Consider the following 22,352-nt stretch of genomic DNA (forward strand, 5'->3'; position numbering starts at 1 on the left):
AGTCAACTGTTTCCTTTTTGACTCCACTGACACATTAAAAACATTTTTTTTTTTTTTTTTAAAAAGTACCCAATTATTTTTGTTTTACAATTAAGGGACAATTTAGTGTCGCCAATCCACCTAACCTGCACATCTTTGGTTTGTGGGGGTGAAACCCACGCAGACACGGGGAGAATGTGCAAACTCCACACGGACAGTGACCCAGGGCTGGGATTTGAACCCGGGTCCTCAGCGCCACAGGCAACAATGCTAACCATTGTGCCACCGTGCCCTTACAATCTATATTTAAACACTGCAATAATATCCACATCAGTTTCACTTTCTAAATCCACTTTCCAGAAAATTAACGTCAAGAATTACTCAAATGACTCGCAGCACAATAAATTCTTCTACCAAAGCTCCAACACCCAATTATCCTTCAGACACAGCAAAGTTGTAATAAGATATTCCCCTGCACTATTGAACCCCCAATCAAAAACAGAGAACATATCTGCCAAACAACCTGCTCCTCCTCTTCTGGTAGCAATTAGGTATTGTCAGTACATGGATATCACAACAGCCTCCAGAACATCGACCAATACATTACTGGAACTCAATAATAGCTTGTTACGCTCTTTCACTAATCAGTGCTTGTGAGGAATTGTCACAGAATGGAATGCAGTTATCAAAAAATACACTATTGACACGCTTGAAACCAGAGACAATAACCTATCGTGAACCATGTTCAAAACATGTCCAGAGAAAATGTTTACCTGTCCTGCCTGGGCAGTAACTTCCAAGTTCTGCCAATACTTTTTCGATTCCTGAGTAATTGCTTCATGAGAGATATCTGGTGATTTTAAAAAAAAAGTTTCAACATTTAAAGACCAAAATATACACAATACATAAACAATGCTCATATTAAACAGGTTTATTTCACATCTGATTTTTGCATTTGCTTTTAAGCTCAAGTTTTCCCACTAGAGTGTGTCAGCTGTCGCTCAGCTGGTAGCATTCTTGCCTCCGAGTTATTAGGTCCCGGTTTCAGGGCTTGAGCATGAAAGTGTGTGCTGCCACTCTGCGGGGCAGTACCGAGGGAGTGCTGCACTGACGGAGGTGCCGTCTTTCGGTTGAGAGATTAAATCGAGTCTCCGTCTGCCTGATCGGGTCGATGTAAAAGATCCCACGGCACTAGCAAATATTTATCCCTCAATCAACATCAAAAAACAGATTAATTAGTCATTATGAGAGTTTGCAGAGTTCAAATTAGCCGCTGTTACGACAATGACCACACTTCAAAAGTATTTCATCAACTGTAAAACATTGCGAGATGTCCCATAGTCGTGAAAAGCTCCATATAAATACAAATCTTTTTTAAATAAAACTCTCTAAAAATCATGTTTACAATATCCATATAGTCTTGGATATTTTAATAGGATATTTGTATGCCTTACTTAAACAATTATGGCTACATATAAATCCCTTTATCAAACCTAAATAATCACAGTATGTTTTATTTTGGCACGGTATTATTGAATCATACAAAGTTCAGGAGTGATTAAGAATGCCATTCAAACCCAGAGTGTTTATTACTCCCAAATCTTTAATTATTTTTTCATGTTAAATTGAGTTCATATTCACAAACCTTTTATCCTGCATTTTGCTGGTGAAGTTTGTATTTTCCATTCCTAAAATACACTCCTTAATGGAGCCATTATGACTGCTGAGCTTTGTTTACATCATGTGATTGTGTTGGAGACGGCAGTGTAAATTACACCAAGGCTGGACCAGAGAAAGTGGACAGGAAAGATCAGACTTGAATTTATGCCGTATCTTTCAATTGTAAAGAAGTCCACTTTTATTCTGACTTTGACAGAATAAACCCCAGGACACATCATGATGATTGACACCTTAATGAGACAAGTATTTCTTAAGGATAGTTCTGCAATATAGAGAATATTTCAGTTTGCAAACCAAGGAAGGCAACATTGTACGTTTGGTGGGGTGGATTTGAAATGGTGTAACCAATCCTTAATCCACATCCGCCCAAACGGAATGCAGTCAACTCCCTTACAGCCCCAAAATAAACCCATGTTTCATTTAACCATCTGTCTGAACACAGGTTTGCCCGAGTTTCTGGTCTCAACGATGCAACTGTGAGAAGTTGCTGAGGAAATATAATTTTCTTCATTCTGGCCTTACAGCCTCAAAAGAGGATTCGCATCACAAAAACCCAAGTCGAATGAACAGTCACCCAGCACAGTGACTACGGACTTGGGATGAGAAAAGAAACTTGACAAACTCCAGATTCAGACAGCCCAGGCTCTGGAGGTAAAAGGAAAATAACATTAGTCAGACTGGATGCTGAATCTTTGACAGGCTGAGTTAGACGGGGTGAACGGAATGGCATATTTCAAATTCCAAGCGTTCTGTATCCTGATAACCTCTGCTGGACCCGCAGGAAAAGCAGGCTCCCGAAAGAAAGAGAAAAACTCCTGCGTCATGGGACCTACGTGTGTCAAGTTGCATCATCCAGACTTTCAGTTCTATCAGGCTGTGTGCATAGAAACACTCATCTTCTCTAATACAACCAAAGCGCACTTCATGGCGGCAGAGATCAAGTAGTCTGGTACTGTCAATAGGTCGGATTTTAGAGTATTTCACTGTTGTCTCTCGAAGGATGTGGACGAGGCACCTATTTAAATAAAAGAACAGGTAATAAGAATCTATGGAAGAAAGCCTTGATGCAATTTTACTGATCAAGTAGAGAAAGTCCAAGTCTATGAACTGAGTGCCAGCATTGAGATTGCAAGCGTTTAAATTATGTTGATGTATCACAGTTAAAACTTTTTTTTTTAAATTTAGAGTACCCAATTATTTTTTGTTCCCAATTAAGGGGCAATTTAGCGTGGTCAATCCACCTAACCTGCGCATCTTTGGGTTGTGGGGGTGAAGCCCCCGCAGACACAGGGAGAATGTGCAAACTCCACACGGACAGTGACCCAGGGCCGGGATTTGAACCCGGGTCCTCAGCGCCACAGGCAACAATGCTAACCACTGCACCAACATGCTGCCCTGATGTATCACAGTTGATACATAGTGGCATGCCCTGCCATCTTTCGCACTTTTCTGTTCTTACTGGAAAAATATAATGGAGTCTAACACGCACAACAAAACCAGACCGCAAACTAAATTCTGGGCCCTCTTATACCAGTGTTCCAGGACAGGTGAACTCAATCATTCTCCTAATCGTAGTCAGACAGTATATCCCACAGTCAGACTCTCCAACCAAGTCGTTTGTAAGCCAAGTCAGGATAGAGAATAGCACATTAAAGAAAATAACACATACACTGAAATTCTATGAAATCAAGCTCGGGTATCAAGTGAGAAGTCAAGCTCACATAGCTGGTATATAACCCTGTATGGTCAGCCACTCAACAAAAGAGTCAAGCAGCAACTAATTTTCCCCGGCAGTTCCCAGAACTATAGCCACGCAGCCAAAATATTAAACACAATAACTGGCAAAGAAAACAGTTATAGCAGTTAGAAAAAACAAGATGATTGAAAGGAGACGGTTGCCAGACAAGAGTTATCAGTGTAAACTAGGGATGGGGTAAAGCATTAGAATGAACTGGAGGGAGAACCGTTGCAGCAGGAACTGGAAGTTGAGGGGAAAGATGTCGAAAAGAATCATCATAAACTGAGGAGTGAGAGCAGAGAGAAGGAAAGTGAGTGTGTGAATTTGAAAGGCTGACTGGCATGCGTAAACTGGGACGGCATGGCAGGAGAGTTCAAGTTTAAATTTGAAGGAAGATACCTTAGCATAAACTGAAGATGCGGATACTATTTCCATGTCACTATGAAACTGTATAAACAATTTCAGAACAATTGATCAGAGATAACAACAGAGTACCATAAACATCCATGGTAAAAAACCTTGCAGTTTTTGTCAAAATCAATTGCTGTACAAGTGGAGGAATGGTTGGGGGTATACCTGCAGTTGAAGTTATGTAAAGATTGATGCCCCGCTGCAACTTTGAGTGCAAAAATTTAGAATTATTTTCATCTATGAGGCATCTTTGAGTCAACTATACGGTTTTTTGGGGTTTTTTAAAATTACTTTATCAGAGTTACAAAGCCAGAGTGGGGACAGGGGCAAACCCCAAATCCAGCTCCTTGTGTGCTCCAAAAACTAATTCAAATTGAATCCAATTCATGGTCCCCACAGGAGACATACCAGATCCAGGCATTACACCTGACCTCACGCACATCTTAGCCAAAAGGCCGAGAATTAGGAATGGGTTAACAGACCTTCCATTTATATACTAATTTGATGTCAATTATCCAATAGAAGTAATTGCTAGATAAAGGGGTTACAGGTGGCGCTATTTGTTGGTGGAGATTTGTGAAGTTGGATCAAAGAAATAAAGGTGTTTCGTGGAGAAACAGAACTCTTGTCTCCTTTACTCTACAGCAACTCAGAAGCTTAAATATTTCCCAGCTTGGCATTTAAGATTTCATAGACTGAGTTTCAATTTTGATGGGACTTTTTCCTCTGCTTCCTCAACAGAAATGCAGTGACGATTTGAAAGCTGGTTCTGACCTGTAAGGCAAATAGCTGCCTACCAACCCCATTGTTCAATTATTAAAATTGGTAAGAAGTCTCACAACACCGGGTTAAAGTCCAACAGGTTTATTTGAAATCACAACATTTCGGAGCGCTGTTCTTTCATCAGGCGAAGTGACCAGAAGCTTGTGATTTCAAATAAACCTGCTGGATTTTAACCTGGTGTTGTGAGACTTCTTACTGTGCCCACCCCAGTCCAGCGCCGGCATCTCCACATCATTAAAATTAGTTACACAGGCATTGTTGTTCACTTTCCACCACGTAACCCAAAACAGAAATGTATTTAATGCATTACCAATTAACTCCAAATAAAAAAAATAGTAGATTTTTGGCAAGACATGGGGTTGCAAGTCATGGGAATAATTATAATGAAATATCCCACGGATGAAAAACGCATTAGCCCTCAACAGCAAACACAGAATACATCCAAAATGTTTCAAATCCAGAAATATGGGTTGTTCCAGCTGCATCAATAATGTTACACAGTTTTGGTACTGAATGCACTTACTTGTTCTGCTCAAATAAATGCTTGGCATCGGGATTGGAACAATAGACGTAGTTATCCTTATTGTTCTTGTGTATCATTCTGGGCTTGTTATCGAAACATATCTGAAATGAATTAACACATGATAGAATCATCAACTTTTGCAGCACAGAAGGAGGCCACTTGGCCCATTGTTGCTGCACCGGCTCCCGAAACAGCTACCTAGCTAGTTCCATTCCCCAGCCCCTTCTCCGTAGCCCTCTGAATTCATCACTTTCGAATACGTATCCCGCTCTCTTTCGAAACCTCCTGTGGAATCCGCCTCCACCACTCTCTCAGGCAGTGCATTCCAAAGCCCAACAACTCTCTGAGTAAAGAGGTTTCTCCTCATCTCACTCCGAGCTCTCTTGCTGACCATCTTAAAATTGCGACCCCTAGTCACTGACAGAGCAACTAATGGAAACAGAACATCTTTCTTTACCCTGTCAAAATCGTTCATAATGGATGGTTTCATAATTAATACTGATCTTGGAACTCATCTTGTAGAGCATATTTACAAATAAAAACATACCAATATTTAACTAACCAAAAATAGAACATTTTAAGAATTCCTTTTATTGTTTTAATTTTTTTTTAAAAATGGTATCCTGATTGTGACTGAGTTTAATTTTGCTTTGAAATGTATTAATTTCCAAGACCAGCTCTTCGGAACTTGTGGTAATTCTCCACTTGCAATGCTTCTTGATTTCAGTCCCTAAAATTACCAGAACTAAAATCAACAGTATTTGGAATTTGCCAGTCTGTATAGTCAAGGTTGCACAGAAAGAAATTCAATTGAGATGGACGCAATCATGTGCTGCCCTAGTCCTGGTGTAGGTTTTAAACAGGGGCCTCTCCTGACCAGAGGATGGTGAGCTATCAAATGAGCCACTCAGGCGCTTTCATGGATTTTCACCTTGGATGTGGTGGAGAGCCTTGTGCGTTCCAATGATCCCTTGAGCAATGCCATCAGGAGCTCCTAGTAGGACCATGCTTAGCAGCAAAGTCGAGGGGCTGAATGACTTGCTGCGAAGGCGGTAGAAGCTGCAGATGCACGGTGACCCTGGTCATCGTGGTTGGACACAGTCACCAAAATCTGACCACCAACCCATCAAGATCATGTGGACAATGACGGTGACCCAAGAACCCCATTGTTAATCAAAGTCTGGTCAAACAAGGTCCACACGTCAAATTCTGTGGCGGTGAGAACTAGCGATGGGTACAGGGGCTGTGAACCTACGAGGCAGCATGGTAGCATTGTGGATAGCACAATCGCTTCACAGCTCCAGGGTCCCAGGTTCGATTCCGGCTTGGGTCACTGTCTGTGTGGAGTCTCCACATCCTCCCCGTGTGTGTGTGGGTTTCCTCCGGGTGCTCCGGTTTCCTCCCACAGTCCAAAGATGTGCAGGTTAGGTGGATTGGCCATGATAAATTGCCCTTAGTGTCCAAAATTGCCCTTAGTGGTGGGTGGGGTTGCTGAGTTATGGTGATAGGGTGGAGGTGTCAACCTTGGGTAGGGTGCTCTTTCCAGGAGCCGGTGCAGACTCGATGGGCCGAATGGCCTCCTTCTGCACTGTAAATTCTATGATTCTATGATGATGATTCTTAGTCAAGTTTCTGCACACAGGAAACAGGGGCATTAAAGTCTTTGGACACCCGTGTTTGTAGTGACATGAAAACCCATGGCAGAAACTCTGAACAAACATCATCCTGGAATTGAGGGATAGTGGACGATGTCAACATCGCAGGCTATATCAATTAATTCATTTACCCCTTCCCCAAGAAAAAGACAACCAAGATCAGAGAACTATGATTGGTTTTTGAGGAGAGTCCATTACATACCTTCAGCTATAGTAATCTCACTAATACCTAGTTACTGATCATGTGTGTTGGCTATCAAACACAACGGGGTCTTAGGAGTGCAGTGATTGCAGGAAGGGACATGAACTATTTGCCGATTATCTACACAGCTCAGTTGCTCAGCTGTTTCAATGCTTATTTCGCAAATGTGGACCAGTCACTTTTGAAAACACTTTTGAATGGTTCAACAACAAGTACCAGGGAAGTGCACTGCAATACTTTTATCTCCACAATAGAAATAAAGATACTAGGTAGCAAAAGAAACAAAAAGGAAAACGAACTGTTCCCACAATTATTAAAGATTCACAAAATGCTTCATTATTTTCCCGCGCCGCCCAGAAAATCAAAAGACTCCTCACTTTTTGGTGAAACAGCACTTCTTTGCACCCCACATTGGATTCCATTTCTAATTCCATGTCTGGTGGAATGCGCCAGATAAAATAAATAAAATGGAACAGTGGTGTGATTAATTAAAAAAACATCTAACTTACCTCACAGAGAAACATAAATATGCCATGATGTTCTTGTAGAATGTTCCCTACAGTTAAATTAATCTTGCTGACACTTCCGAAAGGGTCAAACAACAGCTCACGGTTAAATGCTCCTTTGCGTTCTAGGGACCATACATCTATCTCTTCTTGGCAATATGCAAATGTACAGTGACCAGGGTAAGTGCATTCCTCCCCTGCAGCAACATCTAAAATTGAAAGCAAGCATTTCAATCTTCCAAGTACATATTTTTGATCCACAAAGGCAAAACATCGGCTATTCTCGTGGCCCAAATAACTTTAACCCCAATACCAAGCAGCAATATACAAGTATTACTTGCCTTTTAATGAGATACAAGGAAGTGAATAAATCACTTCCTTATATCTCTCTAAAAAGTACTTTACTCACAAATTATACATGATCAGTAGTAAAGTACTTTTGCCCTGATTGGCAAGGTGAAGGGATTACCCATTTCTTCCACGGACTTAATGTAGTTCAAACCGTTAAGATGGCTCGAATGCTTACGGTTGCCAAGTTAATCAATGCCATCAAATCTATCCTCTCAAAGATGCAAGCAGTCTATTTAATGGCCTTCTCCAGGATGAAAACACATTACAAAAGGCAGGTGGCTGTTCAGATCAGAACTCAGCATTGCAATAGAAATACAAACGTTGCTACAATTTCCCTCTGAAACCCTGCAAGAACCAAACAAATCTGTAACGGACATGGGCAACCGAGCTTCACTGAATACGTCTGCTGCCTGTAATACTTGCTTTGGGCGTGTCCCTTTTCCTTTACCTGGAATCTTTATCCTTTATATTCAGACACCATTACCTGCTGAACCAGCTGCTACATCACAAATCAGGCACAGAAAAACATCTACGCACCCCACTACAAATTCTCCAAGCTTTTTGTGTTCATCAACCACCTTGCTCAATATCATCAGCACCCCCATTGTTGCAGTGCATTAACAAGACTATGATAATTAATAGGTCCCACATGAATGATAATGTATTCAAACAATGTGCTAATTATAACTAATTATTGCATTTGGTACAGTAAGCTGTTCAACAGCTGCGGAGTGAAAAGTCTTATGATGTTGATATTAAAAATAAAGGAGAATAAAACAGACTAACTCTTCAATTGCTGGATAGCGAGATACATCAAGCAATTGACTTTGTTCCTAATGATTGCTTCATACTTCTGCAGTTCCTATATTGATGTTGTTTGGCTGGGGAAGTTTTAATCAGTTGCAAAGTGCAACGGGAATCAAAGTGGCAGAACTCAATCCATCCAATCACGACGGCACTATCTGTGCATGTTCATACTGTATTGAAGCTAGCCGGAGATCCAAAGTTGAGACACACTAGCATTATCAGCTAATGGCAATAAAAGAATAGTCTAATGTACTGTTGGCACTGCACAGGTACAATGGCCAGCTCCAACAAAGTGAGCATAACCAGCTGCTCCGTGACATTTAACGGCATTGTCGTCACCGGGCTATGCCTCAAACATCCTGAGGGATCCCATTAGCTAGGAACTCAACTGAACTGCCAACGTAAATGTTGTGACTATTAGAACAGATCAGAGGCTAGATAGTCAATACCACCCGTCTTTTCAAAGTCTCTCCATCACCTACAAGGCACAAGTCAGGGGTGTGACAGAATATTCTACACTTGCCTGGAAGGGTGCAACTACAACACAAGTTGACCATCCATTAGTCTAAACATCTGCCCACCACCAACACCTGCATACCTGGGCTGCACTGTGCATTATCTACAGAATGTACTGCAGCAATTTGTCAGTCGATGACGTTGAGTATGATGGAAGTTGGTGAGCGCAAAAAAGTCTGGAGAATTTGTGGTGGGATACATCCATTTTTCCTACTTTCCCGATTTGTGTCATAGCAACTGGTTCAGCAGGTGGGGCGGCATGGTAGCACATTGGTTAACACTGTTGCTTCACAGCTCCAGGGTCCCAGGTTCGATTCCCAGCTTGGGTCACTGTGCGGAGTCTGCATGTTCTCCCCGCATCTGCGTGGATTTCCTTTGGGTGCTCCGGTTTCCTCCCACAGTCCAAAGACGTGCAGGTTACGTGGATTAGCCACGCTAAATTGCCCTTAGGTGTCCAAAAAGGTTAGATGGGGTTACTAGGTTACAGGGATCAGGTGGAGGTGTGGGCTTAGGTAGGGTGGTCTTTCCAAGGGCTGGTGCTGATTCGATGGGCTGAATGGTCTCCTTCTGCTTTGTAAATTCTATGTAATCTATATGTGATGCTGACTGACTAGAAAGGATAAAAATTCCAGGTAAAGGCAAATATTGCAGGTAGGAGAAGCAGTGCCTCCCAAATCTGAAATACCAAGAGGAGCAGACACAGGGCAGCATGGTGGCGCAGTGGGTTAGCCCTGTTGCCGCATGGCACCAAAGTCCCAGGTTCGATCCAAGCTCTAGGTCACTGTCTGTGTGGGGTTTGCACATTCTCCCCGTGTTTGCGTGGGTTTCGCCCCCACAACCCAAAAGATGTGCAGGCTAGGTGGATTGGCCATGCTAAATTGCCCCTTAAAAAAATGAATTGGGTACTCTAAATTTAAAAAAAAAGGAGTAGATGCCATTCATGGGCACGAATAGTTGTCCCTAAAATGTTGCTGGATGACGATACTAGAGACCCTCTGCCTAAAAGGTGTTGTGGGTGATCCTTCACCAGAGAAGTTGCACGATACTCATTCCCTTTAGTGTCTTACCTTTACATATGAAGTATGGTCCCACATACTGATTTTTTGTAGGTCTAGGTCGTATCTTCTTCCAGGACCTACCATCAGAGTTCTTCATTCGACCAATTAAAATATCCTTCTTACACTTATGTTCCACATCTCTGCTGTAGGTATATGTCAAACCTTTGGGATCTAAAAAAAAACAGTAGAAACAGTGGAATTACGAACCAATTCCTTAAAACTACATTACCTCTCACAGCCTTGCAACATAGTAAACTCAATTCCATATTCTGGGTTTGCAGAAACACCAACTAATATTGCAGGGCAGTTCCAAACCAAATAATTCCACTCTAAAACTTCACCTTCAAAAATTAACACTGGTACACTTATTTCGAAGTTGAAAAGTGACCTTTCAGCTCGCGCAATACCATCTTGCAATTTGGGGGGGGGGGGGGGGGGGGGGGGGAAAGTCTGTACAGTCCAGTATTTACAATACTATATTACCAGCTTGCAAATAGAAACCTACAACAGAGGCAGGCCGGTGCAAGAGCATCAGTGGCTGAAGACACAAATTCCCTTCAGCAGCAAGTACGTATGGGTATATATGGTGCAGGATGTCAACCACTGGCCAGAGGCACTAGGCAAAAGCCACCTCTTGATTATTTACTCCATCTTCAGCAACAACAGTGCTACTTCATTTGCATTGCTGTTTAGCCACTGCTAATGGAGCTCCATTACATGGCAAACTGACAAACTATATAGGTCACCATATTAGACACAAAAGACAAAAATTTTACATATAGATTGACAAATAAGTTAGCTGTGCCCAACTCAAAATAGTGGACAAACTTTGTCAGAAGTGGCCATCAGAGTAATATTATGAATGGCATCGGTCCCTTCGCACTAAATGAATGAGAGATTAACATTTTGAATACAGTAGTTAATCAATTCAAAAGGATATAGGATATATCTCCATGGCAACAGTCGGCCAGAGTTTCCAACCAATCAGCATCCTTTTCTCATGCGATCTAAATAGTTGTTCCTTTTGAAGTCTGGCATTCTTGCAATTTTGTCTGGATGAGTGCATGGTGAAAACCTTCGACAGGATGTCCCTTTTTACAACAAGTTCTGTATTACCAAGCGACTATCACTATGGGATAATTTGTTCAAAAATGTACTTTGGATCCTTCTTTCTTAGCAGGTAATAGTTTTGCTTTGATTTTGTCCTTTCGTCATTTTATATGCGCCTTGCAACAATTTTTACTATCTCTCGCTGCCAGCATTTTTACAGTAAGGCTGCCAGTGTTTGCATTCCGAAAGGAGAGTTTCTACTGCTCCTGTGTCTCTATATGCCAGTTATATTATTACATCAGCTATCGGGGAGGCAAGGATGGCTACGATGTGATTGAAAAGCCCCAACTAGGTGGCACAATGGTTAGCACTGTTGCATCACGGTGCTGAGGACCTGGGTTCAATCCCGACTCCGGTTAACTGTCCGTGCGGAGTTTGCAGATTTCCCCGTGTCGCCGTGGGTCTCCCCCCACAACCCAAAGATGTGCTGGGTAGGTTTATCGGCCACTCTAAATTGCCCCTCAATTGAAAAACAAAAATAATAATTGGGTACTGTATGTTTGTTAAAGGAAAAGCCCCAACTTGTTGGGATGTAGTGCGTCTCAACTCTCTAATGCTGTTTAGGCATCCTACGAAACTACATTGCAAGCTGTTGTGAATTTAAAAGAACAGGATTACCATACAATGCTGATTGGGTTTGATCCAAAGTACAAATGATAATGTAACTATGTTACATTAAATGTAACTATGATAATAATAACTCAAAATGGCATGTTAAAATGGACTTCTTAAAAACTGTAGAACAAATAATGATCTTGAGCACTTTCCGAAAAATTACTCAACATTGGCAAAAATAAACAAGCTAATGACCAACTAATCTGGATGGGGAATGGAACAAAAAAATATTGTTGCCATAGCAAACGGGTAGGACATGTGGTTGTGAATAACAATTTGATTTTAAACAGTGATAATGTTACTGATTTAATTATCACATGTAATCAAAGATATCCACCACTTCAGAGCAAACACACTTTTGTTTTTATAGAGGATGATATAACATAAGTTTGGTGCCACGCTAATGCAGCATCTTTTTCCAAATAATTTGGCCATCAAAAAAAAAAGGCGCAAATACAAAAGTCCTGGAGCAACTTGCCCGTTCAACCGTACTTGGACTAGGATCAACACGTTGAAAACTAGGGTTAAAAAAAGGGAGACATGGGCGCAAATTTTCCAACGCACCCACCACAGAAATCGGCGCAAGCGGGACAGACAGCTTGACGGACAGGCGGGAATTTCCAGTCTCAGAGTGGGCGCGATCGTAACATCGGGCCATTGGGTGCGATATATGGAAGCCAATACTTATATTGCCTGGCCTCTTCAAGAACCATCACTTTGTGAGAAACCTTGGTCAAATACTTGGCTCTTTACGTTTAACACCAGCTGTATTGGAACAGAGTTTTCATGGTCACGGTTCAATCATTTTCATCATCGCCATTAGATCCTGTCTAAGAACATGAGTCAGGGGAAAAGACTGCAGCTCAGCAACTTTTCTTTTGTTAGATACACATGCAGTTTCAATGGTATGACTTGTCATCATAAAGTACACTGAAAGTTAAGATAAGGAATTGTGTGAAATCATTCATCTCAAATTAGACTTCAAAAATGCAAAAAAATAACTTAACTCCACTGTTCCCAGAGATACATTATTCAATTGAATCCAATGAGAATTCATAGTTGAGCACGTTGGTTCTTACGAAATGTCAGCCTGCTGGTAGAGCAATTATCGTACACAGCCTTTTGTTCAAATATATGTGGAGCGACATGAACCGGTAAGTACTACACTTACAGTAATAGTCATTTCATAAGATGAAAATTTGTAGAACATAACCAAGTTATATTTTTCTCACCTATTTTAAAGCACAAAACACAGGCCTGCTTAAATTCATGGGTGTCCGACAGCGGATTTCTACCTAGTGTTTGTGTGGATAATTCATTCGCTCCCATTTCTGTTCCTCTTGCAAAGCCACTTCCATTTTGACCTATAACTCCTATATTGCTGTTACTATTGAACAGACTGCTTGTACTATTTAGCTGTAGGAAAAATAAATACAGAAAACGTTCACTAACTATTTTTAGATGTGCACTGAAAATTGCAAAGCAGAAAAATCATAATACCTGTCAGCACCATAATCTGAATTGTGAAACCTTGCACCGGGTGATGCACTTCACTGTTCCGGTGTGATAGATCTTGGGCAGCCAAATGAGGAGCATTATAAACTGAACAAAACTATAATAAGACTTAAACTCTTAATTTTTGACGCTTTTTTTCAAAAAGACAAAGCAGCTTGATGAATAGACAATTCTCTTCCAAATTATTTCATTTAAAAATTCAAAGTAGAATTCCTCAAAATAATTTATTTTTCTTTCTTATAAATTTAGAGTACCCAATTCATTTTTTCCAATTCAGGGGCAATTTAGGGTTGCCAATCCACCGAACTTGCACATCTTTGGGTTGTGGGGGTGAAACCCACGCAAACATGGGGAAAATGTGCAAACCCCACACTGGGCCGGGATCGAACCTGGGACCTCGGTGCCGTGAGGCAGCAGTGCACCACCGAGCTGCCTAAGCCTCGAAAGAATTTCAGAGTATAGTTATTTGAGATAATTTGATATAATGTGCATAAATAACGTAGGAACAAAATTCCAGTCTAATTGTTCGTTACTTTGTTCAATCGGAATAATCCCATTTAAAAGCTTGCTATGAGGCGTCAGAGTATCAACCTTAGGTGTTGATGAAACCGATAATGATCTTGCTTGTTTTAGTTTTGGAGAAAAAAAAATTCAGGACTTCAATTTTCAGCGCAGTATTAAGTAAATTGTACTACCCCATGAATTAATCCATGGCATTTTGACAGAAATGAATGGCCTGTTTGTTTTTAAAACTTATGTTGCGCCCTCCCCCCTCCCTCTTAACTTGAAACATTTGCACAAGTTCTAAGAAAAATTTGTGGTAATATAAAATGCACTTAAATAGCATGACATATAAGTTGCTAATATGAACACTTTGCATGATATCCAAAAGATGGCAGGGTAGGTGGATTGGCCACGTTAAATTTCCCCTTAATTGGAAAATATTAATTGGGGACTCTAAATTTATTTTTTAAAATTGCGATTCACGTATCAGGGTACCTAGATTCCTCCATACCATGGAGTATGAATCATAGAATACCTACAGTGCAGGAGGCCATTCGGCCCATCGAGTTTGCACTGACTCTCTGAAAGAGCACATCATCCACGGCCATTCCCTCGTCCTATCCCCGTGATCCCAATTAACGTTTGGAGACAAAGGGGCAATTTAGCACGGCCCCCACCTAACCTGCACATCTTTGGACTGTGGGAGGAAACCGGAGCACCCGGAGCAAACCCACGCAGACACGGGGAGAACGTGCAGACTCCGCACAGACAGTGACCCAAGGTCGGAATCGAACCCGGATCCCTGACGCTGTGATGCAACATTGTTAACCACGGTGCCACTCTAATCTCTACAAATGTTCTACAATCTTTCCCTATTTAAATAATATTCTTCCTGCCAAAGTGGACAAGTTCACATTTCCCACAATTTACTCCATCTCCTAATTTTTGCCCGATCCATGTCCCTTCGCAGACTCGTGACTGCTTCACAGCTTATTCTATTACCTACTTTCGTGTCATCAGCAAATCATATCTTTGATCCCGCCATCCAAGTCATTAATATAGATTGTAAATAGCAACGGTACCACCAGCGATCCCTGTGGCACTCCAATTGTCAAATCTTGCCAACCGAAACATGGCCCATCTTTTTCCTGATAGCTAGCCAATCCTCTCTCCATTCTCATTCATTACCCACTATACCATGAGATCTTATTTTGCATAGTAACCTCTGATGTGATACCTTGTCAATACCTTCTGGAAATCTAAGTACACCACGTCCACAGGTTCCCCTTTGTCCAAATTGCTTGCTACTTTCCAATCTGATGCAATTTTTCCAAAATCTAGGAAATCTAAAACTATTATCCCAGCAGTTACTTCTGTTAAGACAATAGGATGAAGGACATCTGGATAGGCAACAGGTCAGCTTTTAGTTTCCTTAGTACTTTTTCCCTGGAAACTGCTTCATGTTCCTCCCTCACTTTCACCTCTTGATGCACACTTATTTCTGGGATGTTAGTTATATCCTCTACAGTGAGGACAGATGCAAACTTTCTATTCAATTCATCCACCATTTCCTTATTTTCCATTATTAATTCCCCAGACTCACTCTGTCAAGGTGGGACATTCACTTCACTTACTCTTTTCCCTTCTTTAATATCTGTAGAAACTCCTACTATCTGATTTCATATTCCTAGCTACCTTTCTCTCATACTTTAATTTCTCTTTTCTTTTTTAAAAGTCATTCTTTGCTGTTTTTTATATTATGTCTAATCTGCGCTAATCTTTGTAGAATCACAGGCCTTTTCTTTCAATTTAGTACCATATTTAATTTCCTTGGTTAGCCACATTTGTACATCCTTTCCCTAGAGTTATGCTTTCCTCACTGGATGACATTATGGTTATGAAATATCTCCTTGAATGTCTGCCACTGCATATCTGCTGACTTATTCTTTAACCTAATTTCCCAGTTCACTTTAGCCGGCTGTCTTCACCCCGTCATAAATGCTGTTTAAGTTCAAAACGCTAGTCCTTGACCCACCCTTCGCCCCCTCAAAGTGAATGTGAAATTCAATCATGTTATGGTAACTGCTATGGAGGAGTGCCTTGACGATGAGCTAATTAATCCTGTCTCGTTGCACATGAACAAATCTAGAATAGCCTGCTCTCTGCTTTGCTCTAGCACTTGTTGCTCAAAGAAATTGTTCTGAAAACACTATGAACTCATCTTCCAGGCTATCTCTGCCAATCTGATTTGTCCGATCTATATGTAAATTAAAATCACCTATAATTAGCGCTGTGCCTTTCTCACGAGCCCTCATTGTTTCCTCCTTTATACTCCTTCCTCGAGAGTCGCTATTGTCAAGAGGCCTAAAAACGTTTCCTACAAGTGAATTTACCATTTATTATCTCAACCCAAATTGAATCTCTATCTTGACCTTTGGAGCCAAGTTCATCTCTCTCTATTGTCCCCCTTAATTAAGAGCCACCTTTTCCATGATTCCTGTCTTCTGAAATGACATGCATCCTCGAACATTCAGAACCCAGCATATCCTCTTACAGCCATGTCTCTGTAATAGCTGTTCGATCATACAAATTTATTTCTATTTAAACTGTCAATTCATCTGCTTTATTAACCAAATGTTATTTGCATTGAGATACAGAGGCTTTAACTCTGCCTTTTTGCCATCTCTGTCCTCATCTGCTGGCACACTCAAGTTTGTACGCGCCTTTCCTTCCTGTTGTGCTCATGGCACGGTGACACAGTGGTTAGCACTGCTGTCTCACAGCGCCAGGGACCTGGGTTCCATTCCGACCTTGGGTAACTGTGTGGAGTTTGCACTTTCTACCCGTGTCTGCATGGGTTTCCTCTGGGTGCTTTGGTTTTCTCCCACAGTCCAAAGATGTTACGGGGTTAGGACGGGGTGACAGACTCAATAGGCTGAATGGCCTTCTTCTACATTGTACAGATTCTATGATTATCATTTCTCTTATTGCTACCTTGCTCTCTTGCCCTGCGTTCCCTCTACAATTGATATTTGCCCACACTTGATCCCTTGCCCTCACTATTTAGTTTAAAGTCCTCTTTACTCCCCTAATTATACAACTCACCAGATCACTGATCTCAGAGCAGCTCTGGTGAAGACTAACCCTAAGGTACAGCTCCCACTTTCCTCAGTACTGGTGCCAGCACCAGTGAATCAAAACCCATTTCTCGCACTTCAATCTTTCTGCCACACATTCAACTCCCTAATCTTATTTAACTGTGCCAATTTGCTTGTGACCCAAGTAATAATCTAGAGATTATTACCTTCGAGATTCTGCTTTTTAAATTTATCCCCCAACTGCCCTCACTCGCCAAGTAGAAACTTTTTCCTAGTCCTATGTATATTGTTGATACGTACATGGACCCTAACCACTGAATCCTCCCCCCTCCGACTCCCAAGTTTCTCTCCAGTCCAGAGCAGATATTCCAGACCCTGGCATTGGGCAAGCAACACAGCCTTCTGAACTCTCGCTCTCAGCTGCAATGAACTGTGTCCCCTGACTATATTGTCCCCTCATGCCACTCTCCACTTGAATGCTCATCCACCCTGCAACCCGCACTTTCATCCATATAGGTGGCAAGCACCTCAAATCTGTTGGATAGTTTGTTTATATCATATTTTATCCTCTAGATCCAATTATAAACATTTATTCCACCATTTTAAAGCTTAAATTAAAAACGCAATGGATAAAATGCTTTTAACCGCCTGGTTTGCTGCCTGTGACCCACTACCCTGCGTACTGACACTGTTGCTGTGCACTGGGAGGTTCTCTCGCTTGCTGTCAGATTCAAACTGCAAATCGGGAAAGGGGAAGTCCACGCCACAAGAGATCGCTGGATCCTGTGGGGAGTTTTCTTTGAGGTTAACAGCGTGCTATTGCTTCGTCGCTGCACCTAAAGCGTAGCCCAATTATCTCCTCCCTGCACTGATTAAAATCACCAAATGGTTCTACTGTCTCTTCATAACTAAAAATGCATCCCTGGTACTGAAGTGAACCTCTGCTGCATCCTTTGCGCTGCCTGGACAACCGTCTGAAAATAGGAGCAAAACTGGACAATATTCTACAAGTGATCCTATCAATGATTTGTATGGGCGTACCATTCGGTCTTTGATTTTGCATTCTAAGCCCCTATTTAGAGGGTTGGAGAATTGCAAATGTTCCGCCCTGGTTCCAAGATTTTTCATGGGTAGCCCCAGCAATTACAGTCATGAGCAAACTTCTAGAATCAATTATTGGGAGTCACGCCGACAAATGTAGGCTGATTAGGAAGAGCCAGCATGGATTTCTAAAGAGGAAATTGTGTTTAACTAACTTGCAGGATTTAACAGAAAGGGTCAATGAGGGTATTGCAGTTTTGCACATGAACTTTCAGAAGGCATTCGATACAGTGCCCCTCAACACCCTTGAGAAAAGTTAGCTTATGGAATAAAAAGGAACATAAGCAACGTGGACACAAAATTGGCTGAATAATGTTTTTTATTAACATTATCAGCTTGTCATCTCACTTTTGAAACCCCCAGTTTCTTAGTTTCTCTACTCCGTTAAAGTTTTCATGCATTTAAGGTATATTTCCTTTCCTTTTTCTCCACCCCAACGTGTTCTAATTTTTCCACATTAATAAGTTCGACAAATAGATGTCAAATTAAATTTAACCTTTCTACGCTGTCTCTCCTGAAGTTAGTCCTTGTTAGCCATTTTGGTACTTTCCACAGATTGAGTGCAAAATCTTTGATTTGACTTTGTGACCTTGCACGGTCTTCATTGCGCCTTCACTTAGCCTAGATTCTGCTGCGCCCCATTGATTTCCAATATTCCACTTAATTTTCTTTCGTGATTAGATCGAAGTTTGTTATGCGCCTCTTTGGAAGTTTAATTTACTTTGAAACTTTCTCCTCATTCAAGGATATCCAGTTTTTGCCACATCCCTTTTACTTGCATTTACTTTGGAACCAATCTTATTTCTTGGGGGGGGGGGGGGGGGGGAGTTGCCGACGGAGAACAAGTTTCTTCAATATGATTAATAAAAATGCTGTTTTAATTCTTCTGTGTTTTATCAATCAGAAAAGCTTTGTGCCAATTTGATTGCTGAGGTAATCAAAGGCAGAAAAACACAAGAACTGCATAAACTTAAGCCAGGAAGTCGTAACAAGATTACAGACAGACATAAAAGTTCCGATTACTGGAGAGAGTAAAATGTTGGCGAGGATCCGACAATTTCCGGTTCACTCTTCCTTCCTCTCATTAAATTTCCCTGATATTTTACCTGTGGTGCTTGGCAGATCCTGTGCTCTATCTGAACCATCAAACCTCAGCATGTTTTACCATAAACCTGTTAAAAGATTAGTGCGAATTACACATTTACTCACAGGGAGATAAGAAGTGCTGCTACTATGTCCTTGTACTCCAGCCCCGATTCCAAGACCTGGAGGTTTCCCTTCCAAAGAGAAAAGTACAACAACATGTGAAAATACTGATGGGTTAACATCTTCAGCTTTGCTTACAACCAATGCCGTGCCTTAAAGTGCCAATTTCAGCAAAATGCAGAAGCATTAGAAAACAAAAAGTTAGTGTCACGGTCCAGCATAGCAAATGGTGGTCTTCAATTCCTTGTTTAAAGAGTTATTCTCAACAAATAAGGGGCTTTAAGGAAGGAAAAGCACATGGCAGTAACTTTTGTTCTAACTATTCCCGCTTTACATGGCAGAGGGAGGGGGAATTAAATCTTCTTCCTTGATTTAAAAAAAAATGTGTTAATGTTTTTCAAAGATAATAGAACCGTAAAACAGGTCATCAGCCTTTGTCAACTTCCCCACTTAAGCCATTAAAAAAGGAACATTGCCAAGTGCCTTCATAGTAAATAGTGAACTTCAGAATTGTTGAGAGACTGCTCCGAATTGACCAAAGTCAGGAAAGCACATTTTCAAGCTGGAAATGTAATTGTTCCAAGGTTGCCTCATTCCAGAATTACTCTCCGGCCAGCCAGTATTCACCCCCTCTGTTCTTTATAATGGAAACACTTATCATGTGAGTGTCCCTTTAAGAAAGGTTCTTGTCTTATCACATGGTTTCAGTGATGTCATTTTGTGGGTGGAGCTGAGCTGTGTCTGTGAGGTTTATTTTACTTTCGTTTTCAGTTTTGACAGCTGTGGATTACAGACAGAGAAGATAAGTGTTTTGTCCTGTCTCTCTCTATTTTCATTTTAAATATCTGTTCCAGGAAAAATCACCTTGGTGGTGGCTTTGGAAATATAATTGCTTTCTGGAAGGGTTTAAACCTGCTGGTGAGACGTGGTCAGAATCTCAGGGAAAGCCAGTCTTATTCAAGTGAGAATGCAGAGTGCTGGGCCACGCCCTTGAAAAGGGGTTTTTGGTTCATGGGATTTTGTTTTTGTATTGGAACAGTTAAGGGGGAATTCATTAAGTGTTATACAGATTATTGTAGCTGTGGGGTGACTTTATGTTTGTAATTGATAAAAAGTCTTGCTGTTTGTTTAATTATATATATGTTAACCAAGATCTTGCTCAGTCCAAAGATGTGCGGGTTAGGTGGATTGGCCATGCTAAATTGCCCGTAGTGTAAGGTTAATGGGGGGGGATTGTTGGGTTACGGGTATACGGGTTACGTGGTTAAGTAGGGTGATCATTGCTCGGCAAAACATCGAGGGCCGAAGGGCCTGTTCTGTGCTGTACTGTTCTATGTTCTATCTTAGAATAAAGCTTGTTTTGATTCAAGTGTCCAGGAAGACTGTTGAATCACACCTGATGGGAAGGCTCTTGTGCTCATCCTAGCCAAATTCAACATAAAGGTTGTAGGTCAGGTGGACTTCATAATATACTAATATACTTTGTAGTTTCTAAGCCCTAGCCCATAACACACTCCATGGGGAAAACATCAATTTTGTAAATTCCTCATGCAAAAGCAAAATACCGTAGACGCCGGAAATCACAAGTTAACACAGAAAATGCTGGCAGCATCTGTGGAGAGAGAAGCAAAGATAACATTTCAAGTCGATGACCATCCATCAGAACTGAAAAACGTTAAGAGCCATAGCAGGTACACAGCCTGGTATGTGTGTGTGAGGGTGGGGGAAAGAGATCTGTGATTAGGTCAAAGGAAGATGAAATGTCAAAATAGATCAAGGTGCAAGGCAAAAGCTGATGATAATGGGACGAGTACCTTTCGTTTATTTATTTGTCCCATTACTATTTTTTTTTAGCCTGATCACATCATCCTCTTTGACATTTAATTTCTCTTGCCTTCCACGCAATCACATTGTGTTCTGTTCCACGCGATCACATTGTGTTCCACTTGTTCCACTCCCCACCCACACGCCCACCTTTCCCCGTTTGTGTACTTGCTGAATACCTGTTACAGCTTTTATCATCTTTCATTGCTGATGAAAGGTCATTGACCTGAAACATTGGGCCAGATCTCCCAGTCTCTGGATTATCACTCATCCATTCACTCACACACTGAAAATCTTTTTAATTGTGCCAAAGCTTTTCAGCGTATACTACCTCCCCACCTCGCCCCAAAACACAGGAAAGCAGGAGTGGAGTGGCATCCCGACAGCGATTACCATTCCTTGAAAGATTTGGGCCATTAACTGGAGCCAAAACTGGCCCATCGGGTGAGGGGAGAACAACTGCCCAGGACATCAAGGTAGCATTTGACCTATCAAGGAGCCAGGGCAAAATCAAAGTGCATGGGATGAGGGGTAGTGGATTGAGATGGATGGAAAACTAGTTGGCAGCCAGGAAACAAAGAGTAGGAATTAACAGGTCTTTTTCCAAATGCAGGCAGTGATTAGTGGGATGCCACAGGGATCGGTGCGAGGACCCCAGAAGGACAAGGACAGCAGCCACATGGGAACACCACTACCTGGAAGACCCACACTCCAAGTTATTCATCATCGTGACTCGGAAATATGTGACCGTTCCTTCATTGTCGCTGGGTCAAATTCCTGGAACTGCCTCCCTAACAGCACTGTGGCAGAGGAAGTTCCAGGATCAATTACAAAGCAACTTTTTTGCGAACTCCAGACCCTGGAACTTCCATATTGTAGGCTGCAGGGGAGGAGGGAGAGGGGGGGGGGGGGGGGGGGGGGGGGGGGGGGGAATGAGTTTGAAAAAAGGGATGTTATTTATTTTGTACAATGTAACGTGGGGGAAGGGGTTATGCTTTGTGTGCACAAGCCCTTCAATTTTGTGGCATTATCATCTCTTTGAGGACTACTCACTAGCTTTGTCACATTTCTGTCCCGTCATTCCAAAAGCCTTGTTTCTATTACTGCCCTCGCAGCCAAATTCACTTCAAGACTCCTGCGACAAAACAATGTAAATTAGTCACCACTTGG

General features: G+C 41.6%; 1 protein-coding gene across 5 annotated transcripts in view; it reads right to left on the bottom strand.

Annotated features, from left to right (window-relative positions):
- The window catches only part of zc3h7a (zinc finger CCCH-type containing 7A), a 115,691-nt gene that overhangs the window by 17,703 nt on the left and 75,636 nt on the right, over positions 1-22,352 (bottom strand). For all 5 annotated transcript variants that reach the window (XM_038819672.1, XM_038819668.1, XM_038819669.1 and 2 more), the window contains exons 11-17: positions 19,362-19,429; positions 13,167-13,350; positions 10,219-10,380; positions 7,481-7,686; positions 5,115-5,215; positions 2,493-2,674; positions 753-829 (exon numbers count right to left, since the gene is read on the bottom strand). In XM_038819672.1, the coding sequence (XP_038675600.1) occupies positions 753-829; positions 2,493-2,674; positions 5,115-5,215; positions 7,481-7,686; positions 10,219-10,380; positions 13,167-13,350; positions 19,362-19,429 (980 nt within the window). The remainder of the gene's footprint in view (positions 1-752; positions 830-2,492; positions 2,675-5,114; positions 5,216-7,480; positions 7,687-10,218; positions 10,381-13,166; positions 13,351-19,361; positions 19,430-22,352) is intronic.

This window comes from Scyliorhinus canicula, chromosome 15 (assembly GCF_902713615.1).
Source record: "Scyliorhinus canicula chromosome 15, sScyCan1.1, whole genome shotgun sequence".
NCBI lineage: Eukaryota > Metazoa > Chordata > Chondrichthyes > Carcharhiniformes > Scyliorhinidae > Scyliorhinus > Scyliorhinus canicula.